The sequence below is a fragment of the Tubulanus polymorphus genome, chromosome 7 (genome assembly GCF_964204645.1).
Source record: "Tubulanus polymorphus chromosome 7, tnTubPoly1.2, whole genome shotgun sequence".
In the NCBI taxonomy this organism is placed as follows: Eukaryota; Metazoa; Nemertea; class Palaeonemertea; order Tubulaniformes; family Tubulanidae; genus Tubulanus; species Tubulanus polymorphus.
Window position 1 is genome coordinate 13,684,473 of NC_134031.1, and position 19,585 is coordinate 13,704,057.

The 19,585-nt window shown below is 36.4% G+C and overlaps 1 protein-coding gene across 1 annotated transcript in view; it reads right to left on the minus strand.

The window, feature by feature from the left end:
* LOC141908631 (E3 ubiquitin-protein ligase LRSAM1-like) overlaps positions 1–19,585 on the minus strand; it is a 65,273-nt gene that overhangs the window by 34,154 nt on the left and 11,534 nt on the right. The window contains exons 2-9 of the mRNA XM_074798741.1: positions 11,826–11,899; positions 6,150–6,203; positions 5,510–5,632; positions 5,358–5,426; positions 4,575–4,659; positions 4,146–4,310; positions 3,863–3,910; positions 3,522–3,646 (exon numbers count right to left, since the gene is read on the minus strand). Of these exons, the coding sequence (XP_074654842.1) occupies positions 3,522–3,646; positions 3,863–3,910; positions 4,146–4,310; positions 4,575–4,659; positions 5,358–5,426; positions 5,510–5,632; positions 6,150–6,203; positions 11,826–11,899 (743 nt within the window). The remainder of the gene's footprint in view (positions 1–3,521; positions 3,647–3,862; positions 3,911–4,145; positions 4,311–4,574; positions 4,660–5,357; positions 5,427–5,509; positions 5,633–6,149; positions 6,204–11,825; positions 11,900–19,585) is intronic.

A 19,585-nucleotide genomic window follows, 5' to 3' on the forward strand; every position in this document is an offset into this window, starting at 1 on the left:
ACGTAAGTTTTTGCGACATCGTAAAATCGCCACCTGGTGGCACTGCACATGTTAATTCAATTTAGAATTTATCATTTTGAACATATGGCGCAATCTTCCCACATTTGTGCATTGTTTCCAAATCTGAATTACAGCTGGCTCTTCATGTATAATCATTGTTTCTTATGCATTGTTGTTAATTGTTTGGTTCATATACCTTCTCTATTAAGCAATTTTTTTTTATCATCTGTTTTCAGGTAAACATCATTGCTTCTGTAGTTGGTGAATACTCTGGAATTAAACGTATTGATGTTCGTGGTACACAAATGGACAAACAGTCCTTCATTATAGCTGATGAAACACATTCGATGGAATTAATTTTATGGGGTGACCATATCAGAGAGATTTCTAAAGATTCTTCATATAAATTCACAGACCTATTAGTCAGAAATTATCATGACATTAAAACCTTGACATCTACACCTTCATCATCCATTACCCAAGTTCAAGATCTACCTCGTTTGAATTTTAAAATAGAGATACCTAAGGATAAAGTTATTACAGGTGAAACTACAGAAGTTAAAGTATCTAAGTCATATTCTTGTAACAATTGCAAAACTAAAATCTCTGGTAGCAACATTTTGAAATGCAGCAACTGTGGAATGAAACAGTTACATTCTCGACTGAAATCCACCACCTGTGCTTTCTTGAATGTTATGAATCATAAGATAAGGAGTTTTGATGAGACCCTGTCTAATTTTCTTACTCCTTTGTCCAAGACTCATTTATTAGATAACCCTGATCTGTTAGAAGATTACTTCCTTGAATGTGGACCTATCACTATTCATGTATCTCACGACAATGTAGCCAGTGCTATTGTCCTCTCTACTGCTCCCACTAGTACACGCAGTACCATAATTTCTAACTCTGAAACTGTTGCCACTACTCCACAAAATCATCCAAAGCTAAAAAGTAAATCCATACATTAAATTTGTAGGGATGAGTATGATGTAACCTTAATTGTAATCGCTGCATTTGATTTTGCAAACTGGTAGTCAAGTGCACCTTCTTACGTAATTTCATATACTGACTAATGACTTTAGAGAATCTGTCTACAGTCATATAATTGTTTTTTGTCCGTTATTTAAAAATAGGGCAACAGTGATACCTTATGCTATGTAATGCTTTATTTTAATTTTCATATGATTACTTAATTTTGTAGGACGTTTTGAAGTTGCATCTGATCCTATATACATTTATTATTATTTAGGGTTCCTGAACTTCGCTGAAAAAGCTGAAACGCTGAAATAAAGCGCTGAAATAAAGCAACTGAAATTTCAGGGAATTGCCGAAAAATGCTGAAATCGTGCTAGAAACCGACAATACACGTTTTGTTATTTCATCCAGGCTGCTGTCTAGTCCTGAACCGTGCTTTAGTCTTTACCTTGATTAGGTAAAGACTAAGAAGAAATAACAAAACGTGTATAGTCGGTTCCTAGCACGATTTCAGTGTTTTTCAAGAATTCCCTGAAATTTCAGTGGTTTTTTCAGCGAAGTACACGAACCCTATTATTTAGTCTCATATTCTGCTACTGATCATTTACATTGGCAGTCCTTGAATCTTGAGCAAAATACAACCATTTAATATTTTTGTGCATTTAGTAAGTCTATTAATTTGTTGTGAAGTGATCTAGGCTAAAAATGCCTACAATCATGTAATACTTTATTTTAAGTTTTTATATAAGTTTAATATACTACCTCATATGCACTTGTTAATATAAATTTTTTAATACATCCATTTGTCTGTTCAGAGATGTCATCTGTAACTGGGATTATGTAATTCTGAATCTGATATTTTCTATAAAGAGTTAAAAATTTCTCTTATTCAACCCTTGTTCAATACTTTATTATAGATGATTATTCAACTATAAAACATTTATTACCTATCAAAGTATTTACTTTTTGGACAAGTAATTCCACGATCTGTTAAAACATGTACAAGTATTTATATACACACCAGTACATGTCGTTTTATTCTATTTTTGTAATCTCCTCTGAATCTTGTACCTCTACTGCATTTCATCCTTCAGATTTATTTACAATTTATATCTTGGAATAAGTTATTCCAAGCTTAACTAGATATCACTTTATCATAACATCTGCATTTATATTCTCAGTGTACATAAATTTTGACCTTTTATTATCTGTAATTTCATTTTAAACAATCCAATGCAAACTGCTATCTATTTCTTTTAAAAGTTTAACAATTTATATAATTTTAATCACTAATAAAGGATTTATAGTACTTTTTAACTGTTTTTCTTTCGTCCATTTATGGTGGGTTTACATAAATCTTTGCACTTGCTTTTAATCTGTAATTTTATCCAATAGCTGCTTAATACAAGATGATTATCTTCTCATTTTCAAGCCTGTACCAGTGCTCTAACGCTGATAAAGAGGAAACCAAACCAATTTCCACAATTAACTTTTTCAATACATGTCATGTTGATTATTATTTAGTAGTATTTTACGTACTTCTGATTTCTAGCTTTAATTCTATAAATTTAGCTTTATAAATTACTTAATAATTGCACTAACAATTTGACATCAAATTAATTTTATGAACCAATAAGTTGATTTTCTCAGATGTGCAAAATCTAGCCAGTGCTTCCACAAATATTGGCGCCAACTATATTGTGCTGCCATGCTGTGGTCGAACACGAACTCAGTTTGTTCGATATGCAAGAAAAAACAGGTTTACTAAAATCTGTCAAAAAGAGGATTGCTCCGATAATATCCAAATCATCTCATTTTATTTTTTCATCGAATACCCGGTAATTAATTTTTCCTTTCGATCACATGCATCCAGAAAACCCGTTATCGCTGCTTTGCAGCTATATTTAATTTTTGCGATACGTTAGATCAGAGGATAATTACGTTGATTTGACTAATTGGGACCAAATAATTCATACGATATAAGTGATCTATGTTACCGAAAATACGGTATAATCGCCGTTTTTTAAGGTCTAATAGAAGGAAAAAATCGGGACCTGGGAAATAAGACGATCAAAGTGAATCTACAGTAAATCCAACGACATTACATGCGAAGTAGACTGCACTCTACCTTCCAGGCAGCAAATGGTCCGACCAGCTGGAGGAGGGAGCGACATTCCGACTATGAATGGATATAATTATCAGAAGAAAGTAACTCTCTCGGATAGGGTAATGTCAGACCAACTGTTAGACTGAGGTCTAGGTGGGGTTCTATCTGACATTTCAGGTAAAATCCCTCATCTCATCTTCAGAGATCTATTTGAAATGAATATTCATTTCAAATAAATCTCCGAAGATGGGGATTCAGAATGTCAGATTAATGAATATTTGCTTTTAATTTTTAAAGTGGGTCCAGTTTCATGTATACACAAATAATTTGAATCGGTTTTTACATTTTTTTAATCTGGGTTCCTTTGTGCGTAATGACTGTAAAATATAACATAAATATTCGTGACACCAGGGCATTGGTAAAGAATAAAAGTTGTTACCTGAACTTCATTTTCAATTTGGAGTGCTCGTAAAGAATGACCACTGGTGCTCGAAGGTACACCCTTCGGCACTTCCAATACATTAAGTAATACTTTAGAAGGTGGTATGTATTCAGTGTGTGTAGCTGAAAATGGTCAAAGATTTATCATTACTGCTGTAACTAAACTTGTGATACACAGTATTTGACTTGAATGATGGTAGAGAATGGCTAGGCTTTATACTTTTCCTATAGTTAAGAAAGCGCGAAAAGGGGAAAAAATACATGTAATAGGCAACACAAGATATAAGTAGGGTTTCTGCTGAACAGTCAGAAATCCTTAATTGAAAACAACAACTGTACCTTCACAGAGATATTTCATGATGGCGATTGTACCATTTCTACAGTTTTCTGAAAATTGAAAATGTATCGTTTTGAACAAGCCAATTCTACAAAATTCATCATCATGGTTACAGTATATTCTAGTAAAAGATGTTGAGAGTTTTTTTATTATGTCTTGGGCAGTCGTTAACATTACAGAATGCCATTTGGCTGTTCATGCCGGATGATGTCAGTTGGAATTTATGTACAATTCACTAAGCCTTACTAGGTACAGGCCAACTGGGATAGATTGAGAAAGTTTTACCTTTTGGTGGTATATGCATCCGATCCACGTCTAGAGTTAAGGTTTCTAATGTTCTAACTCGGCATAGTTCAAGAGGAAGAGAGGTTATATGGTTTTCTGATATGTCTAAATTGCGTAGACTTTGCATGGAACAAATGGTGGTCGGCAGGTTTTTTAACTTATTACCTTAAAGATAATCAAAATTGTCATGAAATAACATTTCACAAATTGATGGCTTTTGCTCCTTACCCTCACCTCAATTTTAAAACTGAACTCCCTTGGCAAATTTACTAATTATAAATCATTATGACAACTAGCTGATATGCTAACAAAAGGTCTGATAGTCCTCAACACATTTTTCACTTGCAGGGTCAGAACTAATATGTTTGTCATACGCATATATGTGTCCATACTAACTCTAAATCGAGTGGCATACAACTATACACTTACAACGGAGATTTAATGTTTGCAGATTGTGTAGTTCTCCTATTGAATCTGGCAACTTTTTTAGTTTGTTGTTTTCAACATTCAGTACCTGAAAAAACAAGGTTTAACACATTTCATTTTGAATGAATATGGTACAGCTTAGAATTAACTAAACGAAAACTGCAAATCGTTTGCGATTTGAAAGCGTTTTAAAGCCGATACAACAATCAATGGAACACGTTTAATTTCTTTAAAAAATGCCAATTAATTTCCGTTTTTTAACGTACACGAAAGAGACAATAAACGTTAACGATGGAAAGTTAATTCTAAGCTGTACTGTACTTTTGAAGAAATGCAAAAATATATCGAATGACAAAATTTTTCTGAAATGCTTCAACCATTGGGGGCTTGAGGGCAATTTTGATAAATTTCACTAATAGTTTTCTATTGGCAAAAAAACAAATCATTTCAACCACTGACATTAAGTAAATTAATGAAAGGAATAATTGAATGTTCTATAACAGTGATAACAATTTCCTACACAGTACTTGCAACAATGGCCAAACGTTTATCACATTATTACCAACAAAAACTACAGTTGGAAAATTTGTTTGCGGTATTGAAATATGTATAGGAATTGTAAAAGATGGAAATACTATGCTATTTCACTATCTATAGCCGCCTGGTGAATACCAATGACTTCGAAATTTACCATTTCACAGAACATGGTAGATGATTCCAAGAAAGTCCACAGCGGGATAGAAATATTGTCAAACCCCCAAAATTGTGAAATTTGATAACACAAACCTGTAGACTTTTGAGTTTTCCGATATCATCTGGTAACGTTGCAAACTCATTGTCGTGCAAATCAAGAACCTGAAAATGGGATATAATGAAATGATTCCTTTATCAAATACCACCACTTATCTAATGTTTCTCGAATAAGATTTTTTACAAACCCTGATACAAGACGATAGATCAACTAGGTTTCCTCCACTGTTTAAACTTGAAAGCCAGTTATTATTAAGAAGTAAGGCTTCTTTATGGAGTACTTTGCATAGAGAAAATGTTCCATGGCCAACCTGAAATGGGAAATCATTAAAAAGGTTATCCGTCATCGTTTCTTTTTATATCTTTACATGAGGTATTGAACTGCACCAGTAGAAATCACTGGCTCATGAAGTCAACCCTCAAATATATGCCCCCCTCAATTATCCATCAAAATAAAATAATGAATTCCCAATGACAAAATTCACTTCATTGTGAATTACTTAAGAACAATAAGGCCCAAAAGGACGGATCTAGGTTTTTGGAGTGGGCACATTATTTGAAATGGACAGATTTGGCCTGATGAGCAATGGAGGCCCAAAGTAGTTTCTGTGTATAAAAAATGAAAGGATGGCCATCTTGCATCTGATCCCAGAAATTTCATTATGACGATGGTCCCTAGGGGGAAACATATACATACATATGTATGACACTTCAAAAAGATAATTCATACGAGCACACGTACATGTTCAATGACTATTACTTTAAGAAAGGTACGTTGGCCACTGATGGCCTGGGTAGTTGATGTAGCAGGTAAACAATATTTCTTACCTCTGATATTTCACATTCAGAAATATCGTAAGCAGAATCTGGACGCTCTTTAGCCTAAAAAAAGGAAATTGTTTCTATTATTTATGTTATCATCACTTCCCACAAAAAAATTACCACCAGCCACATCTAGCCATAGTTCCCTTTTTTAGCTCGGTTAAATGAGTAGCTATTTCGTAATGTCTCAAGTCGGCTAAAAATGGCATCCATTAGGAAGCTACTGGTCCCAAATAAATTGCCCATGGGCAAAGTGTGGTTTACCTTGAAAGCCAGAGGTTGTTTGGGGTAAGGGCATTGCTCGAAAAATTTTTTTAATTCGTGACTTCAAAGTTCTACAACTTTAAATATTCTATTTTATCTTTCTTAAAGGATTATTTTGTAGTCAAAAGACCAAAGATATACATTTGTTTACGGTCCACATTCGTAGGGTACAGGTAGGCGCGGCATGGAAACTATTTTATATTTTCAAAGAAATATTTTTCATAATATGAAAAAATATTCAAATAAAATTCAAATGATGTCACATATCAGAGGGTGGCTGAATGTATGGCTGCGGAAGCTAAAATACTGGTGCAGTAAGAAATCGGTGTATTAGATCGTTTTAAATCCTGGAATTTACCACTACAATATTCAGACCTTGACCTATACCTATAGTTTGCTGCTTAGTATTTTCAGGTCACAAGAAATTACAATTTATTACAAATTCTATCAAACAGAAAACACAGCGCTCATCTTCTGCTGATTAAATGTCAAATGCGCCAGCAAGCAGCGTTACAGTATCACTATAGTGGTGTATTCTGTACGCGCGTGTGTTTGTGTATGCAACAGTCTAATCCATATGAGTCATTCTGCAGATTTTCCAGAACCTGCTCTGAGAGGCCGACTGGCCAGTGGTTTGAATCAATAGAAAATGAAAACCATTCACCAGATTGAGCTAAAACAGTTGCATGTCAAGATGATAGGGAAACAAAAGTTTCATATGCGGAATGTTCATTACATGTATTTTCGCTAAACTATAAGAAAATAAAATTGGAATTGGCATTTTCCAACAAATTAAGAAATACAAATACTTTTCATAGAAATAAAGAAATTGAATTTTTCTCCATGGGAACATTTTTATCAAAACATATATATATATATTTCATCAAAAATTTCATCTATAACTTAAATGAAAAAGAAAATTCACAATCATTCTCAGGAATAGAATTTTGCTGCTATGTTTGGTAATTAATGATAACGATCATACAAGTTTTTGTAACAATTTAATGAAATCATAAAATTCCAAGCGGCGCTGTTGTTTTTTGTATTTTATAATTTACAATAAAATTCTGTTCAAATTTCTTTGCACTTCACTTTCTTATGTTACCTTTGCATACGTATTTTTAAGTGTATACCTGTTTGCATCAATAGATAAATGAACGCACTTGTGTTAAATAACAAAGTCCTTATCGCATCATAATTTAACTGGCTATCGGCTTGTTCACACACACTGAATTTCGCAGAATGGGAGGTGATGAAGAGATTAGGAGAGCACGCAATTACTCATTATATCAATAGGCCTTCAAAACATTTGTCGAATTTTCAGCCTGATTTTGTCAATATGCGTAGGCCTGTAGCCTAGATTGTGAATGTAGGAAAAATGTGTTTTATCAAAATGAAAATAAATTGCCCATGGGCAAAGTGTGGTTTACCTTGAAAGCTAGAGGTTGTTTGGAGTAAGGGCATTGCTTGAAAAATCTTTTTAATTCGTGACTTCAAAGTTTCACAAGTTTATATTGTATTTTATCTTTCTTAAAGAATTATTTTGTAGTCAAATAAGACCAAAGATATACATTTGGTTACGGTCCACGTCCAAAAGTTTGTAGGGTACAGGTAGGTGTGGCAGGGAAATTATTTTATATTTTCAAAAAAAAATATGTTTCACTATATGAAAAAAATATTCAAATAAGGCCATCCCAAAATAATTGTCTGTTTGCCGTAACACCGACTCAACTTTTCAGGATGAGTCGGTAGGTAAGAAAAATTTTTTTTGCAAAAACAAACAAATTTATCACCTTTTTACATGGAAACAATATCGCAAAAACCATCTACGTTGTGCACGGGAAATTTGTCTAATAGCGTAGATTTCGAGAATTATTCTAAAATTATAACTTTGTCCAGAGCGTCATCTCTGTGTTAAAAATGAAACAGTACATTGAATATGTGCGCGGTTTTACGTTACCAGCTTTAATATAGTCACTATGAGAATGAATGGTAGCTTATTGGAACACTGCCAGTTTCCTGGAAAACTTAAATTAGGCCACATTGACAAGGCATGTTTTCACACGATGCACACTTGAATTCAAACATATATAATACGTAGAGCTCATACGTCGGCAGTGGGCGGTCGGCCGTTTATATCAAAAATAAAATTTATTTCAATGAATCCCAGAAAAAAAGTTTTCACTCGGTACCTTTGAAGTCTGGTCGGTCGGGTTATGGCAAACAGACCATTAATATGGGATGGCCTAAAATTCATATGATGTCACATATCAGAGGGTGGCTGAATATTGGGTCATGGAAACCTCTTCCAATGTTGGCCGCGGTACAGAAGAAATCGTTTATTAGATCGTTTTAAATCCTGGAATTTACGACTACAATCTTCATACCTCGACCTATACTTGTAGTTTGCTGCTTAATATTTTCAGGTCACAAGAAATTACAATTTATTACAAATTCTTTCAAACAGAAAACACAGCGCTCATCTTCTGCTACGATTATTCAGCCTATTTTCATGTCAAACGCGCACGCATTACAGCATCACCTTGAGTAGTTTACTGTACGAGCTTGTGTGCGTGTCGTGTAGCACTCTGCGCGCACAGGTGGAGGCCTCGTGTAAGTGAATGTTCGCTTACACTTCAATGTCAATCAAAACAATAACCGGGTTAAAATGAAACAATATAACCTATGGCGGATGTGTGAAATAATTACATCCTCACCAGCAATGAGCATTTGAAATTCGCACGTATATGGCACCTAGTCCAATGAAACGTAAGCCATTCTATGGCTTTCCCATAATTATTTTAGTAGCGCCGGAATTCCCCGTATATCCCAAAAACAGCCAATCCCATTCGCTCGTAGAGACGACGCCCCCCAATCGAGGTCATTGCAATTTTATACACGAGAGCTAAGAATTTTCCCGCCAAAAACAGTTTTTCGTAGAATTTTAACTCAGTTGACCATGTCATCGACGGAGGTTCGCCATGTCTTCAATCGCATCGATTATACGTCGTTTAAGCCGAGAACCAATGAAACAAATAAAACAAACGTACCGCGATTTTACATGAATTGGCTCAATGCCAACCTCATATCGCTGACAAAGGTAAACCAAAAAGAGAAAAGAAATTTAGGTGATCAATGAAAACGAGGATATATTGCAGCAGTTGAACTGGCCTCTCAGGGCAGGTTGATATCTGCAGAAGTTTAACTGGCCTCTCAGGGCAGGTTGATATCAGAGGTCAAAGGTAACAGGTAAAAATCAGGTAAAAACTTATAGTAGTTTTCACAAATTTCAGATTTTCCGTGTTGTTTTTCACAATATTCACCTTGGATAATCAATGACTTTGACCAAGCTATGTGCATAAAAATGACATTATTCTGCGACTTTTAGCTAGTAAAATGCATGAAAATGATTTTATCGTATTTCTGAAAATTTCTATGAAGAAATCTTGTTTAAAAGCAAAATATCTGTGTACCTATCTATGTATTATCTAAGTATTATTGTAAAAAGTATTATCGGTTTTCATTTAGGTTTTTTACTTAAATTTGATTGTCAAACTGCAGCAGTTGAACTGGCCTCTCAGGGCAGGTTGATATCAGAAGTCAAACTGCAGTAGTTGAACTGGCCTCTAAGGGCAGGTTGATATCAGAAGTCAAACTGCAGCAATAAAACTGGCCTCTCAGGGCAGGTTGATATTGGAAGTCAAACTGCAGCAGTTGAACTGGCCTCTCAGGGCAGGTAATTATCACCGCAGCAGTTAAATTGGCCTCTCAGGGCAGCTGATATCTGCAGAAGTTTAACTCATATGAGTCATTCTGCAGATTTTCCAGAACCTGCCCTGAGAGGCCGACTGGCTTCTCAGGGTAGGAACCTGCCCTGAGAGGCCAGTGGTTTGAATTAATAGAAAATGAAAACCATTCACCAGATTGAGCTGAAACGGTGGCAAGTCAAGGTGATCGGGATATTCGGATTCTAACTAAAGTTTTCGAACATAGAAGACTAAGCTGTATTTTATATTCATTTCAGAAACTAATTAAAACATACAAATACTTTTAACCTAATTTAGCTAAAACAGTTGCATGTCAAGATGATAGGGAAACAAAAGTTTCATATGCGGAATGCTCATTACATGTATTTTCGCTAAACTATAAGAAAATAAAATTGGAATTGGCATTTTCCAACAAATTAAGAAATACAAATACTTTTCATAGAAATAAAGAAATTGAATTTTTCTCCGTGGGAACATTTTTATCAAAACATATATATATTTCATCAAAAATTGCATCTATAACTTAAATGAAAAAGAAAATTCACAATCATTCTCAGGAATAGAATTTTGCTGCTATGTTTGGTAATTAATGATTAATTAATTCTCGTCTAATCTAATGATTTTCGCGCGCACGTGGAGGCCTTGTGTAAGCGAATGCTCGCTTAGACTCCAATGTCAATCAAATCAATCACCGGGTATTAAAATGAAACAATACCTTTGGCGGATAATAATTACATTCTCACCAGCAATGAGCATTTGAAATTCGCACATATACGGCACCTAGCCCAATGAAACGTTCGCCATTCTATGGCTTTCCCATAATTATTTCAGTAGCGCCGGAATTCCCCGTAAATCCCAAAAACAGCCAATCACATTCGCTCGTAGAGACAACGCCCCCCAATCGAGGTCATTGCAATTTTATACGCGAGAGCTAAAAATTATCCCGCCAAAAACAGTTTTTCGTAGAATTTTAACAATGTTGACCATGTAATTGACGGAGGTTTCGCCATGTCTTCAATCGCATCGATTATACGTCGTTTAAACTGAGAGCCAATGAAACAAATGCTCACATAAAAAACGTACCGCGATTTTACATGAAATGGCTCAATGCCAACTTCATATCGCTGAAAAAGGTAAACCAAAAAGGTCACAGGACGGCTATCTTGAGTCCAATTGACCCAATTTATCTTATGCTAATGGGCCCTTCAGGGATACAAATGGGTATGAAAGATCAAGATAATTTATCAAAGCTTTTTCAAAATTTCCCTTAAAAACTTCAAAAATGCATAAAAATTGTTGTTTTGAGCGTCTTGATACCGATTGGGCCAGTCTTTGGGCTGAAGATGTGTCTAGGGTAGATACATAAACTGAATATCAAGACAATAGCTGGAAGCATCTTCAAAACTTCCTGAATTAACTGGATTCGAACGGACGAAAAGTGAATGCAATAGCCCACTGTGACTACATTCTTGAGTGGACTAAAAAAAATCTGAGTTTTCATATGGTTTTCTAGCCCAAGAGGGTGGGGGAGAATCGAAAATTTAAGAATCTGTCGAAGTAAAACTTCATTGCAATGCTCTCAACACTTTCATAGCGACTCTCACCCAACCAACATGGCTCGCAGGCAAGTTCCATGGTGATCATACTGTACCAGATATATCTTGTGCTCGTATCGCTTTTTGGCTTCCACACTTTGTCTGTTTTTAAATAAAGGCATTTTGGTATCTGGAATAAATGAATTAATAGATGTTTTTTATTAACTCGCTAAGCTTAAATAACCATAAGGAAGCAGACCTACATTGCTGACACGATTATTAAGTGCCTGTAGGTAAACGCAATATATCCAACAAAAATAAAGGATCACTTGGTTCTGTAGCTTGTACTAACATCAGTATAGTTACAAGAGCCCCAAGGGGCACTATGGCCAGCCTGTCAGCTTTTCATAAAATGGTACAAATGATGCATTCTGTGGGTTAAATTTGTCCTACACTTCCAGCTCATAGACTAGTCAATCCCAGGCTAATAACTTACAATTCAATTGTGTTTTCATAAGTCATAAGTCATAAGTAGCACAGTCACAGACAGCGACTGGAGCTGGCAGGAACAAATACCTCAAATAAATCTTTTCCCTTAGTCTTATTGATTTGAATGCAGAATAGAATTGAATTTTCTGAAATTTGCCCGATAAAACAAAATTGAAATGGATTTGCTGTTCTACCTTGTTCAATAAAGTAAAATTGATTTGGATTTTATATTTTTTTGCAGAATAAAATTTGATTGAATTTGCAGTTTGAGCACATGGCTAATTAGCATATCAAGGTCATCCATCTGATTCGAGAAAAAGCTATTTTTCCCGGACTTTGCACAATTGTCAATGATATTTTCTGTAGTGCAAATTAAAATATTCCTCCCAAAAACCAAATCAACTAAAGATTTCACAGAAATCGATATTGAAATACAATTTTAGATCTTAAAATAAAACCCGGAAGTAAAACAGTAGAGGATACCGCAGTTTCACCTGAACACCTGCTGATCTCTGCGGCTAAGCTAATTATAGAGGAGTCTTTGCTTTCTGATTGGCTTTTTGAAACAGATATTTTGCAAAAGGATCAATGGTCATGTGGCTCACCAAACAGCGCAAAATAAAAATGTTACCCTGTACGCAAAAATTCATTCATTTGAACACAAGAAAAATATTTATCAAAATTGACTCGACTGTCAACTTTTAATGAAATGTCATTTAGGTACAATACAGTACAAACTTGCTGATAGCTTGGTCTCTAGGTTTTTCGTTAGTCACACACAGTAATAGAATTAATGTTACTGATGAAATTAAGTTTATCGACTAGCATGGCTTTTAATACTTTCATGATAGGATAACTTTGTAGTACCGGTAGGCCTAAAGTGAGCTTAAAAACAATGTCAGTCAAGCTTTCATCATCACTAACAAAACATTGTAAGATTGTATGTGCGACCTACCCCGGGGGAGAGTTATCTTTTACTGACACATAAATGTGGTGAACGTGGAGTATTGCCGCTGTGACAGTACTTAATGTTTTCGACATGCACTTATTTCATCATTGTGCCACAATTAACCAACTAAATACAGATAATCAGGCTCCAAAAAGGATCAGTTCTGTTAAAAAGACGAAACTAGTTTATTCTGATGTTTTCCATCATGTTCCAGCCAAGATATTTATATCAATCAAGATTTGGATACAAAAACCCATTTTTAAGCATGAACTGTTAGGCCCCACTGAATAATGAAAACAAAAACAGAACGATTTTTCTGAATGCAATTGCAAGACCCTCTGATCTTGAGCTCCAAGCTCTGATGCAGGTACGCATGCAAAACGTCGAAGAGAGCGATGCCGGCGTTGGTGTCACTTAGGCCCGCTGATGATTGTTCGTCTTTTTGTTTGTTTGGCTTCACGTACGTCGTTTGGATCTTGGTTTCCCAAGACTATTCCTATTGGATTGTTCATTTAACCTCACAACGGTACGGCCTTTGAAGTGTTGCCCGCACACTGTTCGCAGCCAGCAGGACTCGAACCCACTTGTAACTCAGCATTGATAGTGGATTCAACAGCATCACGCCTTATCTCACTGAGCTTCCGAGGCCGCTCGATTCAATTCCAAAAAAACTACAGCAGCGGCAAATAACCATCGCAATATTGCAATTTACGACAAACAACGCGTAAATTCAATCACTGTTGTTTAAAGCATGGAAAAGATAATAAAAAGTATTTTTTCCCGGTGCGCATTACAAAGCGAATCTCTGCCGAGTGCGTAAGAGGGTGCTACCCCCTTATGAGTGCGCAGCAGGCGGGTAGGGTGTCCTAAAAAGAAAACTTATATTAGAATATAGCCGAATCGAATTTTACAATTGATAATACAACATGGTTGTTCTCGGCGTACTTAACAATGATATTTTCCTCCAATAAACAACTGTGGTAAAATTGAATAAAATGATCTATCTTTATTGGTGATATCGTATCATGGTGGTAGCCTACCGTTTACCATTCGATGTTTCGTGTCATCATGAAATGGTTTTCACTTTAGTAAAGGCGTTCCCGCACGATCACATACGGGTTTCAGTCATGAGTAGGCTGCCGTTCCACTGCTCTAGACATACGTATTCTGACGCTGAGCATTAATCCCAAATAATCCCATGGATACTGATAGTTGGAATAAAGTGATATCCAAACACTGTGATATTTATAAACCGGAGGTACATAATTTTATGTTTTTCTATTCAGAAGAGGCTGTTCCCCATTCTTTACTGCCAATGTCAATGCGGACATATCGCTACGCGATTGTTTAACCCGCTCTCATCTACCAGATAATGAACATCTAACCTACATCTATGTCAGATATCTTGATGCAACGTTACATGATGCATGGGATTTCAAAATCATACATTATTTTAACACATTTCATCAAGTAAATCGTTATATGCTTTGCGGTTTCTCTCAGTTGCCTCGTAGGAGTCAGTAGTAGTCGGAAGGAGTCACGTCCCTTGTCGAAATAAGCCAGGCATAACGAAATTGCATTTGAATGTGTTCAAAACAGCTTTGAATGTAGTTTATTAACATGTTGAGCGCCAGCCCAAAATTTGAATTCTGGTCTCTGGTGCTTAAGTTAGTATTTTAGTGCGATCTTACCGTTAGCCTATTGAGACTACAAATCGATGTGGACAAGAGTCCTATGCCTTCTTTTAGTGTGAATATTAAATGAATATACTCATAGTTGGCACCATAGCAGCAAGTTTTTCCCATGTGCCAAGCTACGAGACATTGGTTGGCAATGGCGGGGAACCTTCTGAAAGGTGGCCATTCTATTACTCCTAGTCCGGCCACTTGAAAGGAATAACGCTGACATTGCCAGACTACAATTCGTAGCTGGGCGCAAAAATTCGTAGCTTGGCACATGGGGAAACTGTCTACAGTGAGATCTTGTAAACTCGAAATCTGCACCATTTCTGCCCATTATGACGTTTGTTCTGACGATACACCACATGCTACATCTATAACTGACCTTGGCCTTTTTACTCAGCAATCATGGCAATGATAACTGCTAGTCAAGTTGCTGACCAGCGTATACTGGAGGAATCGGATGTCGATAGGCTTATAGGTGATAAGTAGATTTACTTCAATTTCTCCAAAAACATGGTATTCGAAGAAAAACACAATTCACTAGGCCTAAATTATTGCTACGGCTTTTACCGCTGCAATTCCAATGCCACAGTAATTGTGAGTGATCTTCTGAGCATGTAACGAGGGCAATGACAGCTCATCTGAAGCCTTCAGCCCAGATGGAGGCAGTTGGTAACTGTGATTCCAATGTTATCTTCTGGCGAGAGCATTGGCAGTCTAGACATTATAGCACCATTGCCTCAACGTCGTTGTGGTCGAGAAAGAACTAAGGGACCACGTCTGAGAGGGGATCGTAACCTACAAAGGTCAAGCTAAAAGCACTAGTCTGAATACCAGACATTGTTACGGTCCCATGCAACATCTGACGCCAAACTGTCAAACCTTCATCGGCAGTCAAACTAACAAATAATATGCTTATTGATTATTCATTATGAACTAAATGAAAAAACAAGGTGCCCATGGGCACATTTAGATTCAGCGCAGAAGTTAGTGAATTGAAGGAGTTAGTCATATCCTCCATACTAGACCATTCATTGGTTTAGTGAGGTGCTCTATCAGCTTGTACTTGACATAAAATGAAATGCATGTTATAAAACTTGTTTATGTCATTAGATTTTAAATGACAAACAGTTATTTATATAAGGAAGAGAAGGTAAATACGTAACACATTTAAAGTAGGCCTAATAGATTTTGAAATGAAATACATACATTATAATCACTATAGATTATAAGGCTCCTAATGAATTATAAGGTTTCGTTAAATCAAAAGATTCTGAGATGTCATATTTATGTTTTTGTTGCTGAAGCTGAAATCAAATCTAGCTGTATCGGGAGATGAGAAAGTATTCTAAGTTCCATACAAATACATTCTGTCCGGATTTTCAGGATTCAAAGCCAAGACCTAAAAAATTGATACCTTGTCTCTCCACTCATTGCTGAGCTTAAAAGTTCACACAGCCGGCCACCTATCTACCCTGTATATTACTTTTTTAAACCATGATCAATGATATTTTAATATATCAGACCCGGCAGTTTTAGAAATGAACTGATAAATATTATAACAATTTACAACTACACAGGGTTCTTTCTGTGTGGTCGGGTTAGTAACAAGTTCGACATTCTAATGTACTGTCTATCTATTCTCACACCAGTTCCACATGAACATGTGAGCAGTCTCTATTCGCTGGACAGAAGCGACAGTCAAGGTTCCGTCGTAGTTTCATTCTATCGGCGATGCACCTTAAACAACGCCAGATGAGAGCGCGCGGATCCCGGCTACCCTACAACGTAACCGTTTCATCATGAACCTCAGCGGCAAGCAGTAGCGCTAAGAAGACGCAGTGGTCAATGAGACGGATCCCACGCATAGGCAGGATCGTAGCGAGTCAGCCGCAGTTCATCAAGCGTTCGAATTCAACTATATACTACACAATATTGGTCAACCTGTATGGTGTTTTTAATGCGAATAAAATAGTTTAAAATTCATCTGCATATCGATATAAAGTTTTTTTCGTCGAGATAATCCCAAGCGTATGCATAATTAATTTTAGTTCAAATATTTTCAAACAAACCTTTTTTTATTAAGAGAATATCCTTTATCTTAAGATTAATGGCATCGTTGATTGTGGTGAGCTTCACATGCTACTAAAACGAGGGCGCTATCATCACAGCTCCGCAGTAAATACTGCAAACTACGCCACACATCGACATGCAATATTCAGCACAGTAAATGAACTAGGAGAACCGACACCATGCCCACTTGGGAAGTGGTTTTAAATGCTCAAAAATCTAACAATTTCAATATTCAATGCCCCCTGGTGACCATATACAAAAACCAATCACCTTGAAACCCACCACAATCATAGAAAATGTCAGCAGCAACGATTTTTTAATTGATTGTGATAACGCCTCCTTACCAATATGCCTCGTTACCAATTTTATATGGAAATACTAAGTTACTATTCTATTCAACACCCCCAGGTGACCATATGCAAAACCCAATGACCTTGAAACTTGAAACTCTCCACAATCATAGAACATGTCATGAACTACAACTTTGCAATTGATCATGGTAACAAAATATGCCTAGGTACCAATCTAATAAGGAAATACTAAGTTATTCTTCTATACAATGCCCCCTGGTGACCATATAGAATAACTAATGTCCTTGAAACTCACCAAAATCATAGAACACGCTATGGGCTACAACTTTCCAATCGATTGTAGTAGGCCTAACACAATATGCTTAGGTATCAATATAATGTGGAAAAACTTTTTTCCACCTACGAACGAGTACTGATGACACCAAGATGGCCGCCAATTGCGTCATAATTAGTTGATCAAAAATACCTGTCTCAGGCATAAAACATCCTTTTCCGAAGAATGCCCATTACAAATTGCAATTAGAAACGGCAAACCAGTAGGAAGCTACAGGACCCAGAATTCCGGTCAAAATTGACATTTTTGGGCACTTAAAGGTCATAGGACAGCCATCTTGAGTCCGATTGACCCAATTTTTCTTATGCTGATGGGCCATTGGGTAATTTGAAATATATGAATTATCAAGGTTATTGATCAAAGCGTCTTCAAAATTTCCCTCAAAAAGTTTAAAAATGTGTAAAAAGTGCTGAGTTTGGCGAACAACAATGGCTGCCAGTCTGCTATCTTGATTCTGACAGGGCCAGTTTTTGGGCTGAAGATGTGTCTAGGGTAGATACATGTGTAACCCAAATATCAAGACATTACATTGAAGTATCTTCAAAACTTACCAAAATAACTGGATTCCATCTACGGACTGATGAACGAAAAGTGAACGCATTAGCCTAAAGTCCCAAGCGGGCTAAAAATACCCTTTTTCAAGAGCAAAATTCGTCAGCTTAGGACCCGGAATAAGTGATGAATCATCAGGAATCGGAAGGTTTAGGATCTTAGAATTCAAATACTGAAGACCGCATGATTTTATTTTGTGTCAGGCTGAGCGATCGCTGCCGGAAAAGTCGATGTCTAAGTTTTGCGTTGAAGCGAGCAATATACAAAATGGCGGACGGCACTTGTATTGAATGACGACGCGCCGCGCTGCTCGCGATGAGGTCAAATATCTAACAATTATTCATCGGCCCAGCAGTGAATTATTGTATTTATTTTCCAATTCATAATTATTAGGGTTTCTGCTGCTTTCGCAGAAACCCTCTTGTAATTCTGTTGATTATTATTAGGGTTTTCTGTTATTTCACAGAAAACCCTATTGATATCCGCATGATTATTATTATTATTATTTTCTTCCACACTATTTTTACCAAAAGAACATAGGCTTTGTTACCTTACCGCTGTTTCATATACAATCCATATAATATCGTTCAGCTTACTGAGATCTACAAATAGCCCGCGTCATTTTCACGAATCATCGTTACAAAAGCGCTGTCGGGCCGTAAACATCGAAAATTTAGCCCCATTCAATGGGGCGACATGTTTTTCGAGTCGTCATCCCGAAATCAACCCGCAGGCCGACTGTCACTTCGATTATCAATTCAAGTATAAATGAACTAATTCATTGCCGCAGACTTCACATTCAGTCGCGGTCTTCAAACAGTGATTTTAACAATAGCCCATTTTCCTCATCAGATCATATTACCAATACACTGGAAATTTACTACTTTAGATTTTAAAAGCACTGTCGAGCGGTAAACATCGACGAATCGACGTGTGTTACTACATCGTCGTTCCGGGGATCAGCTGCGAGTTTCTCCTCATCATGAGAATCAAATCGAGTACAAATTAATTTATTACTACCAGTGATTTGGCTGCGGGTTTCAAGGAGTTAGTTTAACAATACCTATTTTTCTTTACCGAATTAACCATGTATTTACTAAGATAGATCTTTAGTGTACTGGGGAATCGTAGGCCTAAACTAAACACGCCGAAGAGATATAGCGGAGAAAAGCTGTTATGTCGACGAGGTATCAAAATAAAAGAATATATTACTTTATTCGGCCGCGGGCTTCAAACTCTATATCAATACCATCAATACTCCATATTTCCTGCAGTGCATACCGATCATTGTCAAATGCACAAGGTTTTTACTAAAAACAAGTATATAACACACTCCTTTCCGTAGGCTGGACTCACACTTGACATTCGGAGTAAGCGTTCGCTGTGGGTGAAAGGAGATCGTTCGCTGTGTCGCTTGAAGTGTTTATCGAGTTTTACGCGGCTTTAGGCCTACCGGTACTGAGCTTTACTAAACAAACAAAGTATA